The following is a 22,541-nucleotide window of genomic DNA, read 5'->3' as shown; positions in this document are numbered from 1 at the left end:
AGTTAGATACAATCACCCCATTAATTTAAAAACACCTGTTTTTCTCTAGTTCTAAGAAATCTTTTTAAAATGTTGCTCTTAAAGTAGTTCCTGCCCTCTATTCTCTTCTAAAATGCCTATTAGAAAAACACTGGAGTCTGTATCTACATGTTGAAACTTCTGTTTTCCATCTGTTTACCTTTCCACCACATTTTAGGAGAAACCCTTTGCTGGTCCTTCAGATTAATTTGCTCTCCAGCAATATTTCTTCTGCCATTCAGTCAACCCATCTACTGAGTTTTGTTTTCAGGATACAACATCATTATGCATCTCCTAAGGACCAATATTTATTTTAAGCATAATTTAGGAAATCATGTATCTTTCTAAGTATTACTTATGTATCTTTAGCATCTTTCTAAGTATTGCAAGCTATCTAAGATAATGCCTTCTTTAATAGACCCAGGTGTCCACATTCTGCTCTATCAAAGCAGACACCTTAATGCTTGCTGCCTTACACAATGCAGGCAGCATACTGCTGAGGTCATTATTTGTATCCACCACTTCCAAGCCTGAAGCCTGTGTGGTCATTTCCTGTGGATTTTGGTTTACTTTTTCAATTGGATCCTATCTGTTTTTATAATTTTTCAGAAACTCCACTTAATTTCCAGTCCACCAAAGGCACCTATTTTTATACTCCAGTGTTATTTTTTATGCAAACAAATTGCTTTGCTGAAAAAAAGAAAAGAAAGTATGTGGAATAATCAACAAATTTGGAAAACATGTAAATAGTTAAAGCTGTGTTACTGACAGCAGCACTCGGAGGAGACTGACTTCTTGCAACCTGGACAAATAGAACTGCACTAGACTTAGTCAGTGAAGCCCGGTGGTTCAGTTCTCCCTGCTGATTCTATGATCAGACTTTCTGCTGCTTCCAATGAAGGAAGGAACACATCACAATAAACTTACCTTGTGGAGACTAGGTATATTTATAAGTACAGAGAGTCCCACAAAACTATTATATTTCACAAAGTTATGGGAATAGAGAATGGGGTCTGGTAAATAATTACAGAAAAACACTAACTTAAGAAAATTTATAATTTACAGTTTCAACAAGGAGAATTCTTGCCAGTGCCAATCCATAGAAAAAAATTATTACCAATCCATTAAAACAAACAAAAAAAACACACAAAAGAGAACTTAACTCACTACATTGTTGTGCCCTACACTGTTACATACTCAGAGCACATAAAATCTACTGCAACCCATTCACCCCAATCATTTCATTTATAAAATACAGTTCTCCTGTCAGTTCTTTATACTAGATCGTATTTATAATTTGAAAAACATAATTTTTTACCCGAATAAAAATTTCCAATTCAGTTTTTCTCCTTTTTTCAATTTTCTCTGCCTCAATCTGGCAAGTGTGACAAATGTACAGATGGTTGACAGCTGGTCCTCCTCCATACCTAAAGCATAAAAATTTAATAATTATGACAATCTTGAAAAAAGCCGATGCTCTGGAAAATGTCTCCCACTTTTAGTCAATAGCTAAGTTCCTAGTAAATAAATCCTCAAAGAAAAATTCTCAGTCATATTTAAACTATTATAAAAATCAAATAATCATAAGGACCTGACTTTGTGTTTGTCTGGGTCAATGACTTTATCAGCTTATTAACTAACCTGCTTTACCTGTATGTCAACTTTCCCTTATAATTACTTCCGCTACAAAATATGTTTGAGGCAACACCACCACAACATAAAAGAAGCAGCTTTCAAAAACTGGCATATAGAACTTCTGGCCAAGATGGAGGCGTAGGTAAGATACACTGTGCCTCTTCACACAACCAAAATAAGGGCGACAACAATTTAGAAACAAAATAACAACCAGAACTGACAGAAAATTGATCCGTATGGAAGTCCAACAACCAAGGAGCTAAAATAGACACATTCATCCAGACCTGCAGGTGGGATAGAGTTGGGGGGGCACGGTGGAGAGGGGTTACGGCACAAAAAGTGGTGGCACTGGGCATGCAAGACAGAAGGAGGCAGACCCTGTGGCGCGCAAGCGATACCTGGTAGACCCCGGACATGGGGTGGCAACGGGCAGACCCAGTGAGGCACTGATTGTGAAGTGAGGCACAGTGTGCAAGGCAGCTCACTGACCCAGCGGTCCCACATTCACATGAAGATAACCAGGCGAGGCTGGGGAGCAAGGCAGACTGCACAACCCATGGTCCCAGCGCAGTGAAATAAAGCCTTGAAACACCAATGGGGGCACCTGTGGGGGTTCAGGTGCCAAGAGAGACTCCCAGCCTCACTGGAGAGTTTGTTGGAGAGACCCACAGGGTTCTAGGATGTACACAAGCCCACCCACACAGAAATCAGCACCAAAAGGGTGCAGTTTGCTTGGAGGAAGCAGCAGAAGGGACTGAAATTCGACAGTGAACTGAGAAAGTGCCATTGTTCTCTCTCAGACCCCGCCCCCACATACAGCATCACAACCCAGTGTCCTGGGTTACCCCGCCCTGGTGAACATCTGAGGCTCCGCCCCTCATACATAACAGGTGCAACAAGACCAAAAAGGCCCAAAAGGAAGAACAGATCAGAGCTCCACAGCAAATATAACTGAGCGACCAAGAGATAGCCAACCTATCAGATGCACAGTTCAAAGCACTGGTGATCAGGATGCTCACAGAATTGGTTGAATTTGGTCACAAATTAGATGAAAAAAATGAAGGCTATGCTAACTGAAATGAGGGAAAATGCAAGGGAACCAATAAGGATGGGAAGAAAACTGGGACTCAAAACAATGGAATGGACCAGAAGAAAAAAAGAAACAACCAAACAGAAAAGAATGAAGAAACAAGAACTCAAAAAAAAATGAGGAGAGGCTTAGGAACCTCCAGGACATCTTTAAACGTTCCAACATCCGAATTATAGGGGTACCAGAAGGAGAAGAGGAAAAGCAACAGATTGAACACGTATTTGAACAAATAATAAAGGAGAACTTCCCCATTCTGGCAAAGGAAATAGACTTCCAGGAAGTCCAGGAAGCTCAGAGAGTCCCAAAGAAGTTGGACCCAAGGAGGAACACACCAAGGCACATTATCATTACATTACCCAAGATTAAAATGAAGGAGAGAATCCTAGAAGCAGCAAGAGATAAGGGGACAGTCACCTACAAAGGAGTTCCCATCAGACTGTCAGCTGATTTCTCAAAAGAGGCCCTGCAGGCAAGAAGGAGCTGGAAAGAAATATTCCAAGTCATGAAAGACAAGGACCTACACCCAAGATTGCTCTATCCAGCAAAGCTTTCATTGAGAATGGAAGGGCAGATAAAGTGCTTCTCAGATAAGGTCAACTTAAAGGAGTTCATCATCACCAAGTCCTTATTATATGAAATGTTAAAGGGACTTATCTAAAAAAAAGAAGATAAAAAACATGTACAGTAAAATGACAGCAAACTCACAACTATTAACAACCACACCTAAAACAAAAAACAAACAAACTAAGCAAACAACTAGAACAGGAACAGAACCACAGAAATGGAGATCACATGGAGGGTTAGCAACAGGGGAGTGGGAGGAGGAGAGAGGGGGAAAAGGTACAGAGAATAAGTAGCATAGATGGTAGGTTGAAAATAGATAGGGGAGGGTAAGAATAGTATGGGAAATGTAGAAGCTACATAACTTATGACACATGGACATGAACTAAAGGGGGGAAATGTGGGTAAGAGAGGGCATGCAGGGTAGAGGGAAATGAAGGGAGGAAATGGGACAACTGTAATAGCACTATCAATAAAACATATTTTTTAAAAATGTTAAAAATTGGCATATAACATAAATCTCAGTTATGCTGCCATATTCTTCATCAACTTTAAATCGGAAAGAGGCTTCCCTTGGCCCCTCAAGTAAGAATTTATGGAATAAGTTATTTTCAATATGCCACTAAGGAAAACATAAGGAAACTGTGTGAAATCTTTTAAAATAAAATTTAAAACTTTAAGAGTTAAATATCACAGAATACTTTTACATATACAGATAATCCCAACATAAGAATTAGAATTAATTATGTAAACTAGGGACACACTAGCTACAGAATCTACTGACTCACACTCAGAGTGAATAAAAGAAGGAAAAAGGGAATATTCTACTTAAGCAACATAACACACAAGAAGCATACCCTGTGAAATAATCCAATCCCTTTCACAAGTTTCACAAACTGATTTGCACAGTATCATGTCATCTGACTTGAAAAACAAACCTGCTATATAGGTTATCCCAGATGTTCTGAGGCAGCATCAAAACCAGGTCTTCAATATAACTAGCTTTTCGTGGAGGAATACCTGAAAAAAGTTTAGATGGGTGTTTCATTCTTAAATTCCTTTATATTATTCTCAAAGGTCAAAGTCATTTTTTAAATGGTTAATTACTGACATCTCTTGATTTTTATTCTTGAAACCCCTCCTAAAAAGGTTAAAAATTAAGTAAATATAAGCATTTTTGGTGATTATGCTCCTAAAGATGCGTGTAGTTCTTGAAATACAGAAAAATCAGTAAACCCAGATCTTCAAGTATTTAACTTATGTAAATCTTTACTAAGCCTTCTCTATGTATTAGAGGAAATCAGAGATAAATAAGAAACAATCTTTCCTTCATGGAGCTTTATGGTAGCAGAAAAAATGAAGCACTTATATAAATAACCTAGAAAAATGGCAGGCACAGATACATGACATAAAGGTTCATGGGAAAATTCAGAACAGGAGAAGCCTTATGTTAGTAGTTTAAGTTGGAAGATGAGAGAAAACTTCACATACAGATACATTTTCAAGGTTTAGGTTTCTAAATCTAAATACAGGATATTCCTACTACCTCTTTAGTTTCATTGAAAAAAATAAATGAAAATATCAAGTCTTTAACCATGAAATGTAACCAAAGTATCACAGTAAAGTGTTATTTTTTCATGGGAACAAATACTAATGAAGCCAATCACAAAGACATAAGTTGTATTTATCAAATAACTATACGAGTTTTTTTGTTAAATTCTAAGTACATTTTTATATTTTGGAGAACAGCCAGGTTTTTCATTTAGACAAAAGGCATAAGAGCCACAAATACAGTTGGTAGTGTCTCTTGGCTGAGAAAAATGATGTATAATTTAAGTGCTCACTGTGCCATAACTGGTTGTTTTATATAATCTCTACTATGACATTAAGAGCTCTGAGAACAGAAACAGTGTCCTTGTTATTGTCAGGCTGTATTTTAGTACAGGGTTTTGAACAGGTACTCAATACATTACTGCTCCACAAATAGGCTACAGGCTGCCTACAATTGGAAGAAAAAGCCCAACTGAAACCACAGCGAATTAAACACACTTAAATTCAACTGCAGATGGGGTAATGAGAAATAAACAGAAGAGGAAAACTCTTGGATCTTTCCTAATATGTAAACTCTTTACCAGCAAACCCCTACCACTACTTTCCATGACAGAGTTTCTTACCTCCATGGATACAGAGAAAATCATTATTTGAAATAGGGCCAGGTTCAGCAAAGGTCTTAAATTTATTTAGCCACTGTCGAGAAATATAAAACTGAAGGAGACTTGGTTCCATTATGTTCAACAAATTTGATATCCTTCGCCTCTCTTTTTGTGCCTCTTCACTGCTCTTCCTATTAAAAACAATGATTATTTAAATTCAATATGCATCTTATTCCATTAGACCAGTAAGTAGCTTTTTCCTCTTCCTTACACTTAGGCTTAGACTGAAGTACTTAAGTCTAAGTCTAAGGAAGACTTAACATACACATTAATACTCTGAATCGTATTAGATCTTAGAAATCATTCAAGGGAAATACACTTTGTATCAATCCTCAACACTATATTATACAACTCTAGGGGCAATACTGTGTCTTAACTACTGGTATCCACATAAACATTTATTAACAAATGTTAGTTAATAAAATCAATCTAAATAGTTCATCTGTTTGCTGTTTCATTAGCTAGCACTTGATCTTTTAAAAAATTTATATTTATTAGTATAAGATTTTATTGTTATAGTAATATCTTATTACCTATTTTAGGAGAAAATTTTGTACTTAATTCCTACCATCAGTGCCTAATTTTTAAAATTAAAACCAATATTCCTAAAAGAAAATACAGTTGATCCTTGAACAGCATAGGGGATTAAAGCACCCCACACTCCCTCCTCTGTGCATTCAGAAACCCACATATAAATTTGACTCCCCACAAAACTTAGCTGTCCCTTGATATCCACAGAGGATTGGTTCCAGCCCCCCATGAAGATAACAAAATCTGTGGATGCTCAAATTCCCTATATAAAATGGCATAGATCAATGCATACAGTCAGCCCTCCACATCCAGACTCCCAACCACAGACTGAAAACAGTACAGGTATTTATTGAAAACAATCCATGTATAAGTGGACCCACAAAGTTCAAACCACATTGTTTGACTTTTGTTAACTGTATATTCCTTGCTCTTTAATTAAATGATTTAACATTTTCGGGACTTCCAGCAAGATGGAGGCATAGGTGGACGTACCATACCTCCACGCACAACCAAGATTAGAACAACAACAATTTAGAGGCAGAATAATACCCAAACTGACAGAGAATTTATCTGAATGGAAGTCGGACAGCCAAGAAGTTGAAGTAGACCTGTTCATCCAGAGCGGTAGGAGGGGCAGAGAGGAGCAGCTGGGCGTGGAGAACAGGGAGAACTGGGCACATAGGGCAACTGGAAGCGCCTAAGGCATCCAGGGCGCACAGGATCTCGGGTGAACCCTGAGTACTCGAGCGGCAGCTGGCGGACCCAGTGAAGCAGCGATTGTGGACCGGAGCAGAGCGCACAGCCCAGGATCCCAGGGAAGGGACTGAGATCCCAGGAGAGTGGAGCTACCGCCCTTGTTCCCTCCTGCCCCCGCCCCAGCCTCCGCCCCACATACAACGTCACAATCTAGCGACTGGGGTGCCCAGCCCCAGTGAACACCTAAGGCTCCGCCCCTCACCATAACAGGAGCAACCAGACCAAAAAAAAAAAAAAGAGAGAGAGAGAGAGAGAGAGAGACATGTCTCAAACAGAAAAACAGATCAATGCCCCAGGGCTCATCCTTTTGAGCAACCAAGAGAGAGCCAATCTATCAGATGCACAGTTCAAAACACTGGTGATCAGGAAGCTCACAGAATTGGTTGATTTGGGGCACAAATTACATGAAAAAATGCAGGTTACCATAAAAGAGATGAAGGAAGATGCACGGAGAACCAATAGGGATGGGAAGGAAACTGGGACTCAAAACAATAGAGTGGACCAGAAGGAAGAAAAAAACAACCAAATAGGAAAGAATGAAGAAATAAGAATTCAAAAAAATGAGGAGATGCTTAGGAACCTTCAGGACATCTTTAAACGTTCCAACATCCGAATTATAGGGGTACCAGAAGGGGAAGAGGAAAAGCAACAGATTGAACACGTATTTGAACAAATAGTAAAGGAGAACTTCCCCATTCTAGCTAAGGAAATAGACTTCCAGGAAGTCCAGGAAGCTCAGAGAGTCCCAAAGAAGTTGGACACAAGAAGAACACTCCAAGGCACATTATTATTATATTACCCAAGATTAAAATGAAGGAGAGAATCCTAGAAGCAGCAAGAGATAAGGGGACAGTCACCTACAAAGGAGTTCCCATCAGACTGTCAGCTGATTTCTCAAAAGAGACCTTACAGGCAAGAAGGAGCTGGAAAGAAATATTCCAAGTCATAAAAGACAAGGACCTAGATCCCAGATTACTCTATCCAGCAAAGCTTTCATTTAGAATGGAAGGGCAGATAAAGTGCTTCTCAGATAAGGTCAACTTAAAGGAGTTCATCATCACCAAGCCCTTATTTTATGAATTGTTAAAGGGGCTTATCTAAGAAAAGAAGATAAAGAAAAAACATGTATAGTAAAATGACAGCAAACTCACAACTATTAACAATCACACCTAAAGCAAAACCAAAAGAAACTAAGCAACTAGAACAGGAACAGAACCACAGAAATGGAGATCACAGGGAGGGTCAGCAACAGGGAAGAGGGAGGAGGAGAGAGGGGGAAAAGGTACAGAGAATAAGTAGCATAGATGGTAGGTTGAAAATAGATAGGGGGAGAGTAAGAATAGTATGGGAAATGTAGAAGCTAAAGAACTTATAAGTATGACACATGGACATGACTAAAGGGGGGATATGGGTGGGAGAGGGTGTACAGGGTGGAGGGGAGTGAAGGGGGGAAAATGGGACAACTGTAATAGCATAATCAATAAAATATATTTAAAAAAGTAAAAAAAATGATTTAACATTTTCTTAAAGGATCTTACTGCATGCAATTTTCACTTTATTTTACTTATATAATAAAATGAGTAAAATAATTTCTAATCTTTCCTCAGCAATCCATTTTGAAAGTTTTAGAAGTCACTGATTACCCCCAATTGGGAAGTAGTTCTGTATTTGTTAAAATAGCTTATCTATGAGTTACTTCCTTACCTATAGAAAAGAACATAAGCTTCTGCATTTTGTACTGTAGATTCTGAAACTTCAGTGACACTTTGATCATCAAATTCATACCAGAGATTATTTAAATTGTTTCGACAGTATGCAATATAGTGTCCACCTGAATTTAAGAGCAAAATTTTAAATCATTTCAGTAACACCAATTAACACAAGAATGTAAGATAAACTACTTTTATATTCCAATTTCTTAGCAGAGACTGAGATATAGCAAGAACTACACTAGTATTTATTAGAGTATTGCATGTATCCTCACAAGTACCACTCGAGGAAATGTAAATAAGGATAGAAAATGTAATCTTAAAAAAAGCCAGGGTAAAAATGATCATGCCAAAGTCCTTATTATTTTACTTTATACAAAATATAATTTCTGGTATTATAAAATTCAAAATAAAATTATTCAATTTCCTGAAATTCTGATGTTTTTGAACCAAAATACAATAAAAATAAATACTAAAAACTTATTTTTACAATTTTTTCTTTTGTTCAATCAGGTCTTACTTGAAAGATAAACTCAGATTATCTACTCTTTTTAATTTAATCTAAGAACATATGTCAAACCAATATACTTACTACTTGCAGTTCCATGATGACAAATGACTGACAGAAGGTCATAGGTAACAATTTGAGCTGGACTATCTTTAGCAAGAAATGGCTGAAGATCCAGGCCTTCCAGTGGAAAGGAAACATGGGTACTGATTTTGGTAGAAAACATCAGTTCATGTCTGAATCTTTTAAGATGGATACATAAAATCTAAAAGAGAAAGGCAAGATTAAAATTCTATTGTTTATATGCTAGATAAAGTTGTCTATTAAATATAAATGTTGAATTAAGTGTCATGGTCAAACATCCTGCAATTATGATAATCTGATTCCTGAGATGTTAAAATGTGGAAATAGTGAAACATGATACTTACTAAGGTTACAGCTAATAGGTTTTCTAATTTTATGCTTTATACCCGCAAGATCCTATAATGTTTCATTAAGTTATGCTCAACATAGTTTCACAGGTAAGGATACTTACTTGGAATGTAATTCAGTATTTTAAAAATGGATAATCTTAACAGGGAATATATAACAACTGGTCAAGAGAACCAGTCCATTCCTTACCCATGTGAAAAAAACTTACTACTGTTTTATGTTCCTACTAAATAAAAGAAACTGAATTATAATAAAGCTCATACCTCAGGAAACTTTTGTACTTTACAAAACTTTACTCCATTCCTCAACCTAAGGGGAAAAAAGAGAAAAACAATTAAGATGAACCAATTTCCCATATGATTTGACAACAGCTTTAGTATTTTCAAATACTCCATAAAATCTTTTAGAATATTCAGGGACAGTGGGTGCCACACTAAAAATGCTCACTAATGAGTTATATGCTACACACTAAAAAATGTGCACTAATAACACATTGGAGTCCCTTATCGTAAAAAATTACTTAAACTAAGATATCAGTAATAAAAATAAGGGATTGTGTGATTCTTTGATAAAAATTAATTTTTTGTCAATGAGCAATCAAAACAGAAACAAACTCATAGACACAAAGAACAAAATGATGGTTGCCAGATGGGACAGGGGTTAAGGGGCTGGGTGAAAAAGGTGAAGAGATTAAGAAATACAGCTTGGCAGTTACAAAACTAGTCATAGGGATGTAGAGTATAGCATAGGGAACACAGTCAATAATATTGTAAAAACTATGAATGATGTCAAATGGGTACTAACTTATCAGGTGATCACTTGGCTAAGTTATAAAAATTGTCTAACCACTATACTGTACCCCCGAAACTAATATAATATTGAATGTCAACCATCACTGAAAAAAAAAAGAAAATTAATTTTTTAAAACAGATATCCTAAAAAAAAAACCCCCCCCACCGATATCCTATTATTTATGGCCTTCCTATGCCTTTATTAACATCCAGATTATCAAGTCAAACTGGGTAAAATAAAATCCCAATTTCGTAGAACTGGTTGATCAAGTCAATGTATTATAACCTTTTTTTCAAATTAAATGTATTGGGTAATACTGGTCAAAAATTACGTAAGTCTCAAGTGTACAATTCTATAAAACATCATGTGCTCACCACTCAAAGACTAGTCTCCTGCCATCATCATGTATCTGACTGACCCCCTTCACCCTCTTCATCTTTCCCCTAACCTCCTTCCCCTCTGGGATGAATTTGTTGTTGGTTTTATTTATATATTTGTTGCTTTCTGTTTTATATCCCACATGAGTGAAAAATCATATGGTTCTTGTCTTTTTCCATCTAACTTATTTTGGTTAGCATGATACTCTCAAGATCCATCCATGTTGTTGCAAATATAACCTTTATTCTTAAATGTGGGAACAACTCTAGATAAACAAAGGCTGAAGTAGATGCACAGTTCTTTGCCATCTTCACTAGTATTATCTTTGTCCTAGCTGCAGGGGTTTTTCCAAACAAGGTGCCCCATTCTAGGCCAACACCCTTTTCAGCTAGATACTGCTTCAAGGACAAACTGCAAATACTTTCCAACTCTCTAGAAGTGTAATCTTTTCAAGTACAAGGCAGCCTTTGATCCGTATTGACCAAACGTGCCATTTCTGTTTGTCATGCAGAGGACCAATAACTGCAGATCAACACTTCCCTGTGGTTATTCCCAACACACAGAAGTTCATATTATAAAGATTCTAGGTCTTACTAGGAGGCTCTTTTTTTTCCTATTACAGGGATTTTAAGATATTTACCAGTTTACTTTATCTCAAACTTATTTGCCTTCAATTCACCAATTACTTTTCTAATTTACCACCAAGAAGCCTTCAAAGCCTGAATTTATTACAACAAGAAAAAGGACTACTAGTAGATATAAAGAAACAAAATCATACTTTTCTTAACTGTTGTTCTATTCTGCCATCATACATCAGGTAATATGAAAATTGGTACGAGCTTTCTGTATTTTATGTGGATTTCAAACTGTGTATCTTTACAACCACTTTCACTTTCTGAATCTAGCCTGTTAACATGGTAATCCAGAAGACAACATCTTCTTACTTATGATAACAAAACTTCTGTGTAATGAAAAATGTATGTTATACATCCCATTATATCTTTTTTAATGTGCTTGGAAAATGTTTTATGCAAAATTACATACTTATTTTAAATCTCAAAACACACTTTCAGGTCTTAGATAAGCCTATTAAATTTATTAAATATTTGCCTCAAATTTGTTTTACAAAACAACCACCCTCTTTATTTTTATTAGGACAAAGTTCACTAGCCTCTGTTTTTCTAAATAAGGTAGAATTTAACTCCACATGCTCAATTCAAATAACCAAAAAAATTTAAAAAACTATTTAAAATAAAAAACATGCAATTGAAAGCACTGTCAATGACACTTACTTTTTGCATTTTTCACAACTGTACATATTGTCACCTGAAAATAGAACACATCTGGTCATTCCTCTCAAAATAAAACCAAGACATTTTCTTTTGGCTCTGCAATTTGTTCAAGTTTGCCACATGCTGACCTTGCAGCATAGTAACACACGGCTCACATTTTTTAGTCTCTGCTCAGAAGTCAGCTCATGATGTTTACCTTGCCTGAAGCACCCTTCACCTCCCTCTCTTTTCAACCTTAATGGCCCATTTACTCACTCAATAAAATTTACTGACTGCCTGTTATATGTCCAAGCAAAGTGTTGGACATGTAAAAATACTGAAGGATCTTAAATATTATGGAGGACTTCACAGACTAGTCCAGATATATAAGTTTTTTATATTGGTTAAATTATCCCCTCTTTGAATCCCTGAACAGTTTTAAGACACCTCACAAAGTACCTTGTTGTATACTATAGGAATTTGTATGAATTATTTCAGGATATGACTTGTAGCATTTACATCTGTGTGTGTGTATAGCCACGGAAGATACTGTGGCAATACGGGAAAGTACTACTTAAGCTCCTTAAAACTTAGCTTTCATGAATGCCTTTTATATTTAGTCCTACTAGTACTTTACATCACCACAACAATTTAGCCAAAGATGAAAACTGTTTCATATTTCTTACCTTTTAGTTCATCTCTAGCGAAGAAGGCAGCAAGACAATCTTGCAAGGTTACTATTGGACCCCAAAACCAGCTAGGGACACATGAGACAACAAACCTGAAACATTATTGATAGAAAAAAAAAAGGAAGTGTTCTGCCAGTACAGCAGAAACAGCAGTTTTAACAATCAATTGATTTAAAAAAGAATACATACACACCTCTTCACATATTCCATGAAAAAAGCTATCCACCCTTGTGGAGCATATGTCTCGCCACATGATCCTGCTTTGACTATGGAAGTTGGATGACTCGATGAATGCAGCTTAGCAAGGTCTTCCTTGCCAGGAATTGGCAAGGATAGATCTTGAAATGTCTCGAGGGTTACAGACACCTGAAATTGTTTTGTGTTTTAAGAATGGGATGAAAATAGTGTAGCACAAACATTTATGAGGATAGATTTTAGACTGCAAAGATCAAATCAAGTTATAATAAACATAAAACCGCTTTATGGTAATAACAGCAAAACACTTGCTCTAAAACTTCCTCTAAACTTAATCTTTGTGTAAACCTTATGACATAACTACTAACATCCCATTAGTCCAGGATACTGCGGCACAGAGAAATACCTCATATCCAGCCACTGTAGCTTGAGGTCCAAACTCTCAAGCACTGCTGCATTTATTTACTTTTGCAAATTACCTCTCATGATAGGTTTTAAATATTGTTTTTAAAACAGTTGTAATACTTAGCATGTAATTTTAAAATAGCTGAAGACATTTCAGGATAAGTTCATTTAAGTATTGGATACTAAATTAGCATACATAAAATGACCCTATTTAAAGCCCTTAGGTTTGACTTAAGATTTTAACACAATAATCAAAAACTTACTTTTGGTTTTTCTTTTTTTGAGAGATGTCATTTTAATTTCCGTAATTATATTCATTCCTGCACTGAAGTAAAACCACTCTTAAGTTCAAAGAAACCCAGGGATTTAGAAGTATTAGTGAAGAACTCATGATAATTTTAATGTATGCTCTTGTGTATGCATTTGACACTACCTTTATTATCTGAGCCCCAAACTTTACATGGGAAAATATTTACAAACCATACAACCAAATATAGAAGATACAATCACAGTGCCTGTGAACAGCAACCGTTTCCCAGCATATTAATTTCATCAGCCTTAAAGGAAGATGTGTGTTACCAATTCTTATTGCTGAGCAACATATCACCTTTGTATTTGTGACCAGAGATGAAGAATGGAGTTAATTCTTCCTGCTAATGCATGCCTACCCAATGGTGGGTCAAAACTCATCCTTGAAGGACTATGTTGCTATTCCTTCCAAAAACCAAATTCTACTCCTAGAATCAATTTTATTGATATCAACACAAGAAAGACATGTATAATCATCAGTAGCTCCTTGCTACTAATGAAGAGTTAAACTTTTCAGACCATTTTGTCAGTTTTTTTATCAGCATTTGACAGAAATTCCTGTGTATTATAATTCCTTCATACTCACCCTGTCACATGTCAGACACTGCACTGAACTAATGATTGTTCCATCAAATATGTCTGAAATAACACTTCGGTATTTCTTATGCTGTTTTTTTCTCTTTGGGGATGATGCAGATTGAGCTAGGACTGAGAAACAAGTGTTGAAAATTTTTAAAAAATCAAAGTAGTTCCTTTACCATTTTTCTCTTGAATCTTAAAAATTTCATAGCAAATAAATTTCATAGCAAAATTTACTATGCTTAAGAAATCTGTCAAAATACCATTCAAGAACATTGCTTAAAAAAAGAGAAAAACCAAGTGAAACAGGAGGGGTTCAGTTTCCCCCATCTTGACTTTAATCAGAACAGTTTTGCTTTCACTAGTTTGTTTTTGATTCCAAGTAAAGCTATATTTGAAGAAATAATTCTGTGATTAAGTTTGAGAGTTCTTTATATTCTAGATATAAGTTCTTTGTCAGTTAAGTGATTTGCAAATATTTTCTCCCCATCTTAATAGTATCTTCTACCGAGAAAGTTTTAAATTTTTTCTTCTATGAATCATGCTTTTGATGTCTTTAAAAATTCTTTATCTATCACAAGGTTAAGAATTTTTTCCAATGTTTTCTTCTACGAGTTTAATAGTTTTACATTTTATAATACTGGAACTCTCATTCATAGCTAGTAGGGATATAAAATGATACAAACACTCAACAAAAGTTTCATATGACATTAAGCATAAAACTAACATAAAACCCAATAATCCCACTTCTAAGTGTTTAAACAAATGAAAACTATGTTCACACAGAAACCTCTACACCAATGTTTATAGCAGCATTATGCATAGTTACCAAAAAGAGGAAACAATCAAATGTCCTTCAATGAATGAATGAATAAACAGTAGTACAGTCATACAAAAAATACTAGTAATAAAAAAGAACTATGCACACATGCAATATGACTGTTATCTCAACTGCATTATACTAAGTGAAAGAAGCCTGTTTCAAAAGACTATGTACTATCTGATTCCACTTATGTGACATTCTGGAAAAGGCAGAACAAGAACAGAGGAGAAAGCAACAGGACTAATGCTTAGAAGGGGTGGAGGATAATATATTTACAAGGTGTAGTATAGGGGAATTCTTTGGGATGTTGGAACTGTTCTATATTCTGTTTGTGGGGGTGGTACTAAGAATCTATGCCTGTGTTCAAACTCAGAACTCTACACCAAGGTGAATTCTATTGCATATAAGTTTGTGCCACACATAATAAAAACACTTTAAATCATGGTTGTGTACAATCATGCTGTTGATTTTAAAGGACTGAATACTATTTCATAATTAACACTTTAAATGAAACATCTGAAACATCTACCTTTTTTCTGTGTGGGAGCCAAGCCTGGCCACAGATTGCCTGATTTGGGAGGGCTTGCTGATAAACGTGGATTAACACCTTCATTTGATGGAAGGATCTGTGGTGTAGACAGGTCATTCAAATGGACGTCAGTAATATATTCTGTAATATTTAAAATGTGTGTTATTACCTTAAATAGTAATTTTATTCCACCTGTTAAATAATGTTAATTATGTTAAAGGTTTCTTCATTTGCGATGCTGAACACAATTCACATTAATAAATGCCAGTTGAAATACTTGACAAAGAACTCAGGGAAGTAACGGTGATTTTCCCTTCAAGAATCCAATTCATGTTTATAACACATTACTGTTGTAGACAATTCAAGAAGTGAGCAGTGGAAGTATAAAGCCAAAGAGATTCATATTTGTCCTAATTTAGTACTTTTTAAAAAGATATTTAGGGCAGTTTTTTTAAAGCTTTTAAAACACTATGGGGAAAAAACACTATCTTACCAAACTAACACAGTAATCAAAATCAAAGAGGAAATTTAGGCATGAAATAAACATAAATTATTTTAGTCTTACTGTGCTAAAAGAAAATTGACCTGTTTGTCAGGAAAGAACTTTTTTTGGAATTAAATTATGAATCAAGAAAATATAAGCTCCATGAGCACTATCTTGATTCAAGTTTGCTATTGGATTCTCAGTACATAACATGCATTCCAGGGCAAGGGACTGTGCTCAATAAGTATTTGAGTAAAGAAAAGAGAATTGTTCGTAAGAGACCCTGGAACAGAATAACTTCAGGGATTTTTCCAAATAAGCAAAATAAATTACTTCCACATAGGCATTTCTTATTATCTCCACCATGACTAAAAGTAGACTGCATAATTTTAGGGGAACAGAAGGAAGGAGACTCACTCCAGGCCTTTGAAGAGAATGAAGTTAATATGATCTAGGTAAGGGATTGGCAAATGTTTCCTGTAAAGGATCCAATAGTAAATATTTTAGGTTTTGTGTGCCATATGATGGGGGACCCAAAGAAACCCCCAAAATTTATTTCAAAATGTGTATTTATTCTTATATGCTTAAACTTCAGTCACCTTCAAAGCACTCGCCATTTGATGCAATATACCTATCGAGACATTTTTTGCACTGCTCAAAAGTTGTTGAACTTTTCAGTTTTGATGCCTTTTACTGTTCCTGCCATTTTTTTGTTTCACCTCTTCCACATCAACAAAACATTTCCCTTTGAAGACTTTTTTCATTCGGGGAAACAAAAAAAGTCACTCAGGGTGAGATCAGGTAAATAGGGAGAGTGGGGCATGGAGGTCATGCCATTTTTTGGTCAAAAACTACTAAGCATTCAGCACAGTGTGGGTAGATGTGCTAGCATATAACCCATCACAAAATGGGCAAATGCATTGAAAGCGTCTTCAAAAAAATTCACTGAAGCTGAACGTAGCCTCTCACAACACCACCAGAGGGTACACTGATACAGATGGGTTTCTAGAACACTCACAAGCCAGGGGAGCCTATACTACAAAGGGTTCGCTCTCCAGAAGATAATTCCAGTCTTTTTTTTTGGGTAACCATCATATAAGGTCTTTGTCACATTTTTTTCTTTAAATCAGGTCTTTAAAAATGCAAAAGCTCAGATTTCTGTTCTAGGTCATTAGTAAGTTTAGGGGGCAGTAAAGAGCAAGTATGTTCCTTAACCAGGCTTTTTACAAGGAAGGGCTAGACAGCTGTCCAAACTGTCTTACAATGCTGGTATTTCATTAACTTATGCACCTTCTAAAAACAACTCAGCTTCTGAACATAAGGGCAGTATAATTAAGGAGCCTAACACATTTTCCTGACTAGAAGGCATTTATGCACTGTACCTAGGTGAACCACTAGTATTCTTCTGTTTAAGGACATATCCTTTTCTTTGAGAAGAAATTTGGGTTAATTCAAATACCTAAATAAACTGTTCAGCGGTTCTCACTCTTCAGTATTTATAGAAGATAATAATTATTTCAGTAACTTTTTTGCCACTTACTTAAAGATCAGAAATTTAAACCTCACATGGCTTAATATTACGTGTTTTGGAGGAAAAAATACCACATTAAGCCAAGATAACTTAACTCTTGAAGAAATAAATGTAAACTACAAAGTAATCTAGCTCAACATCTTTCATTGGACCTCCTGCTCTTTCTCAAAGGAACACTGACTAGTATGAAAATATAATATATCATAATAAGGTTCATTATAATTAAACTCTGACCCTAAAGCATACACCAAACATTTTGTAGCTGATGTGACTCCAATGACAGCAATCTAAATCTAGTATTGTACAAGTTTACAAAAAAACTACAATTGGATTACTTTGCTTTTTCCCAGGATCTTAACAGAATCTGCTTAAAATGACATTAACTTAACATTCTCATGCATATACTGCTAAACTCGACTATTTAGAAAGCCCAAGCATGACTATTTAATTCCTCCTTTCTTCAAAATTAGTGTGGTTGAACTATAACATCATATACTACACCTAAAACATTAAGCTAAAATTATTAATCACTGTATTTCATTTTAATTATGTTAAATATAAGCTGTGAACATTAGCATACAAATTAGAAATATGTTTTGATTTGTCACATGCCATGCTAATTTTCCCTCAAAAAATCTGAAAATGGTGAAATTACAAATATAATCTTAAATATAAACGTATAATGGTATTTTACACTCATTCTGGACCAATGAAACAGTACCATTTTCAAATTATTAAAATTGTCACCTGAAGCTCTGCTGTGTATTTGCACTTTGACAGTTTCCTGGTTGTTCAAGTCAACTGTTTCAGACACAGAGTCTCTATCTTTATCTAATTCTTCAGAATTTACTTTATTAATCTTATTACACATCTTTTCGTTTTGCCAATCTTTTGACATTTCTGAATTGTTTTCATCATCCTGAATTAACATGGTTGTTTCATTATTATCTTCAGAAAAGCCTCTAGAGACATTGTCATTTTCTGCTTTATCACTGCTGCTACAAGATTCACAGGACTGAAAATCTGCATCTGACTGGCTCTTGTCTTCTTCCATGGTCTCCTCAGTCGTTATCGTTTGAGGATCTTCTTCTACTTCCATGACCTGTTCTTTCAATTCTTCATGAAGCAGATCCATTAAACATCGAAGAAATTCTTGAGCATCCTAATATAAAAGCAAAGTAGGCATTACTGATTCATTAAAAATGTTGGTATGTAGAAACTTAAGGAAAAATGTACAGAATGTGGTTACCAACTGATATCAACTAAATGTGTAGCATTAGACCAAGGAAATACAACTTTGTAGAATATAAGGCATTGGAGGGATGGGAAGCACTAAATTCTAAAAAGTTATCTAAATAAAACAAAAATAATTATAAAACCAAAGCTGATCCAGAGATCAGCTTTAGCAGTGCTATTTTTAAAAAGTGGAGGAGGAAGGCATAAAAAATAACATAGCTTTGCTTCATGTGACAATTCAAAGAAATGTCCTAAGTCCAATATTTTATAAGTTTAGCTTAAAATTAAAGCTTTATTCAATCTTATACTATATCTCAAACAGAAATCCTTAAACTACCTGAAATGCTGAAATATAAATTTGTAGGCCTCAATTCACATCTATAAAATTACAGTGTCTGGTGTTCCAGGAATCTGCACCAAAAAAAATTGTTTTGAGAAAACAAAAGTATGTTAGGGCCAGGTTTGAATATTAAAAGATATTATATAAAGCTATAGTAATTAAGACTACCAATGGTACTAATATGAAAAAACAACCAAATGGATTAGAAAGCCCAGAAATAGACCCTATTTTATATATTAATATAAGCACAAAAATCAATGAAAAATATTTTAAATCATATTTAAAAAGTCTTAAATTTGTAGTATGATGCAATCTGTAGTATGATATTGTTTGTGAAAAATAAAATTTGGATTACATTGTAATATGAAATAAATACCATGTATTAAAGAATTATTTTTTTTAAATGTAAGCATAAAATATAGAAAATATAGGTGAAAATTTATCTCTGGTTATAGAACTTTTCAAAGCTTAAAGTACTACAAGAAATATATTGATATATTTATCCACGCCAAAATTAATTTCTAAAAAAATGTAAGATTATAATAAGGGTGGAAAATCTAAGCAAAAATAAGATAAAAGATGATTCCTGGTGAATAAAAACACAAGGAGAAAAATAATAAACAAATGCACAAATATATTATATAGGAAGAAATACAAATGACAACATAATAGCATAATGCATAATAGTATTTAACAAATTTATTAAAAATTAATATTATAAATAAAAAGCAGTGAAGACTAACCTGCTGAGAATACCCCCGAAATGTTGGATTTACAGTTTTAATTCCTTGAAACAGATTAGTAGGCACAACGGATCCTGGCCTAAGGAAAAAAAAACATTTTTAATGAGAAATTTGTGATTTTTAGTTTATTTTAGAACTTAGCAATCAAGAATTAAAGGTATTAAATTGAAAAGTGTTACTGTTTAAAAAAAAAACATTCAAAATTGCCCCTTATTATGTTTCAAAGGCTTGTCAGTACAGCTTATTACTAATATTTAGGTTGTATTTTATTGTTCTCTTCCCTAATAAAATGATCATATTCCACTATATGTTTCAAAAACAATTACTTAAAGTAAAATTTTAGTTACTTAAACTTTCTTGGATAATTAAGGTAAGTATACCTAATATACTATCTAAACAAAATGTTAAAACCAGACATCAAATACCCTGGAAACAAAAATGAAAAGTAAACTAACATATGAGATTTAATTATTTAGAAGTCTGTGCTATGACACTTCTGAAATTTAGTAAACTTCCAGGAATATTAAGTTTAAAGTTGAGTTCAGGGCAAAGAAGCTTAATGCAGAAAGGAATTTAGAGAGCCTATGGCAGCACTGGATAATATCCAACAGGAACAAATTACAATCAAGGATTCGGCTCTTTCATGTTAGTGATGTGAGTAACATTTACCTTCACATCACAAAAGAACTCATTAAAACCTTTCTTTTTTCCTGGAACTACCAAAATGACAGTAGCAACAACTTTTTAACTTAAAAATAGTCTTAGTATTTTTTAATACTAAGTAGGAAGTCAAACATCACAAAGAAAACTGAGGCACTTATGAGCATAAGAATGTTAAAACTTGAAAAACTATTGAAATTTTTACATTAGAAATTATTAAGATCTAAAAAGTCTCACATAAAAGCAGTTTTTAAAAACAATTTTAAAAGATGGCTTTGATGATTATTTTCTTAGGGGTAAAGCTGGGTAGTTCTCTGGAAGCATTAAAAAGGACGAATGGTAAAAGCAATTTTCTGAAGAGCTTTAAAAGAATATTAGTAAAACATCACAGCAAACAATTATTCTTCTAATGTTATACTTTAGAGAAAATAAACATAAGCAGAAAAATGAAAATTTGTACAGGTGTCTATGGTCTGATTTTAGCGTTGTGAGAATGCTCTCTCCTGTATTAAAACTCAAAAGTTTCAGTAACAGGAGCTTCAGCAGTTCAACATTATACCTCCGGTCCAGATGATTCATTTGGGTGTTCAGTTTCAAATACAACATGCCCCAAAGTGAACTTGCTCTCAAATCTGTCTCTCCTACATTTTTCAGGTCCACAGATGCACCTGCATCCTTTGAATACTTATGATATTCATTTTAAAAACACTAAAGAAAACAAATATATTAAGTAGATACCTGCTTTTATGCCACAGTTCCGTCATCAGTTTAAGATAACTTTTACAAATGGCTGGTTTCTTGTCTGTTCGAACTAGTCCTCCACAATCAAGAAAAAACTGTGTCAAAGGTGGGCTAATTAAAAAAAAGAAATGAAATGTATTAGAATGTAATCAAGCTCAACACTGTCTTCTCATCATTCAATGAACTGACAGCACATATAGCCCTCTATCTGTTACAATTTTGCTCACGTCCTCACGTCGTGAGATCCAGTTAATACTGTCACAAGTGACTTAACCCCTCATTCTTGAGCAACCCTCTCTTGACCAATGTAATGTACTTTTCTTCTTTACCTCTCTGACAACTCTTTATTGTTGTCAACTCTTTATTGACAACTCTTTATTGTTCTTTCTGCTCTTACCAGGCATCTAAATACCAGAGGTCCTCAGGACTTCATTCTGTAACTTTTCCTCTCTTCCCTACATACACTTTTCCCTAGGTGATATTAAATTTTCACATAAATGCCAATGCCAGTCAAATTTACAAAAGTCAAACATCTCACCTTAATTCCAGATTTATATCAAATGCCCCAATACGTGGCTGACTTGGGTATCTCAAATTTAACATGCTCAAAATTTAACTTTCTGGTAAGAACAGATACTACAATTGATCTTAGCCGAAGGCCAAGAAGTGATCAAATTTAACTTTCTAGTGAATCTACTTCCTCCAAGCTTCTATATCTCAATAAGTGGTTCTGCTATATATCCAGTGGCTCAAGTTAGTAATTTATAACACAAGGAGCTTGAATAACTTGAGGAAACGTCCATGAATCTATTCAGTTATAGGAAACTAACTGAGCAAAAGAACCAAATCCTGGCGTGCAATAAATTAGCTACCATAAAAAGATATTCCATGCAAGTGGAACCAAAAGAAAACAAAGGTAGGTATACTTTTATTAGAAAAAATAGACTTTAACTCAAAAACTGTAACAAGAGATAAAGAAGGTCACTATATAATGATAAAGGGGTAAATTAATCAAGAGAATGACATTTGTAAATATGTACCTACCGAACAAAGGAGCACCTAAATATATAAAACAAATATTAGCAGATCTGAAGGGAAAAATAGATAGCAACAGAGTAATAGTAAAGGACTTCAATACTCCATTTGCAACAACAGATTCATCATTTAATCAGAAAAACCAATAAGGAAACACTGGACCTAAGCTACATGTTAGACCGGATGGCCCTAACAGACAGATACAGAACATTCCATCTAACCATTTCTTACCTACACTATCTTGCGAGTTACTCCACAAGAAAGAGGAAGTAACTTCTCAGAAGTATTAATATATTTAGTTTTAGTTATTCCATACAATTTTCTAAACAGGGACATTTCAGAAAATGG

The 22,541-nt window shown here is 34.8% G+C and overlaps 1 protein-coding gene and 1 pseudogene across 2 annotated transcripts in view; both read right to left on the bottom strand.

Annotated features, from left to right (window-relative positions):
* Window positions 1-22,541, bottom strand: part of USP33 (ubiquitin specific peptidase 33) — a 52,288-nt gene that overhangs the window by 5,088 nt on the left and 24,659 nt on the right. Inside the window, exons 8-21 of one of the 2 annotated variants that reach the window (XM_045835403.1) lie at window positions 21,156-21,269; window positions 19,758-19,836; window positions 18,186-18,600; window positions 15,424-15,564; window positions 14,079-14,200; window positions 12,777-12,949; window positions 12,581-12,675; window positions 11,916-11,949; window positions 9,717-9,762; window positions 9,106-9,286; window positions 8,509-8,635; window positions 5,479-5,648; window positions 4,243-4,324; window positions 1,337-1,445 (exon numbers count right to left, since the gene is read on the bottom strand). In XM_045835403.1, coding sequence (XP_045691359.1) covers window positions 1,337-1,445; window positions 4,243-4,324; window positions 5,479-5,648; window positions 8,509-8,635; window positions 9,106-9,286; window positions 9,717-9,762; window positions 11,916-11,949; window positions 12,581-12,675; window positions 12,777-12,949; window positions 14,079-14,200; window positions 15,424-15,564; window positions 18,186-18,600; window positions 19,758-19,836; window positions 21,156-21,269 — 1,888 coding nt within the window. The remainder of the gene's footprint in view (window positions 1-1,336; window positions 1,446-4,242; window positions 4,325-5,478; window positions 5,649-8,508; window positions 8,636-9,105; window positions 9,287-9,716; window positions 9,763-11,915; window positions 11,950-12,580; window positions 12,676-12,776; window positions 12,950-14,078; window positions 14,201-15,423; window positions 15,565-18,185; window positions 18,601-19,757; window positions 19,837-21,155; window positions 21,270-22,541) is intronic. The other variant, XM_045835405.1, reaches the window with a different exon arrangement.
* Window positions 21,726-21,829, bottom strand: LOC123816587 (annotated as a pseudogene).

This window comes from Phyllostomus hastatus, unplaced genomic scaffold (genome assembly GCF_019186645.2).
Source record: "Phyllostomus hastatus isolate PE091 unplaced genomic scaffold, TTU_PhHast_1.1 phas_contig_209, whole genome shotgun sequence".
Lineage (NCBI taxonomy): Eukaryota > Metazoa > Chordata > Mammalia > Chiroptera > Phyllostomidae > Phyllostomus > Phyllostomus hastatus.
The sequence above is the reverse complement of the archived record's forward strand: the minus strand, read 5'-3'. Positions and strand labels throughout refer to the sequence as shown.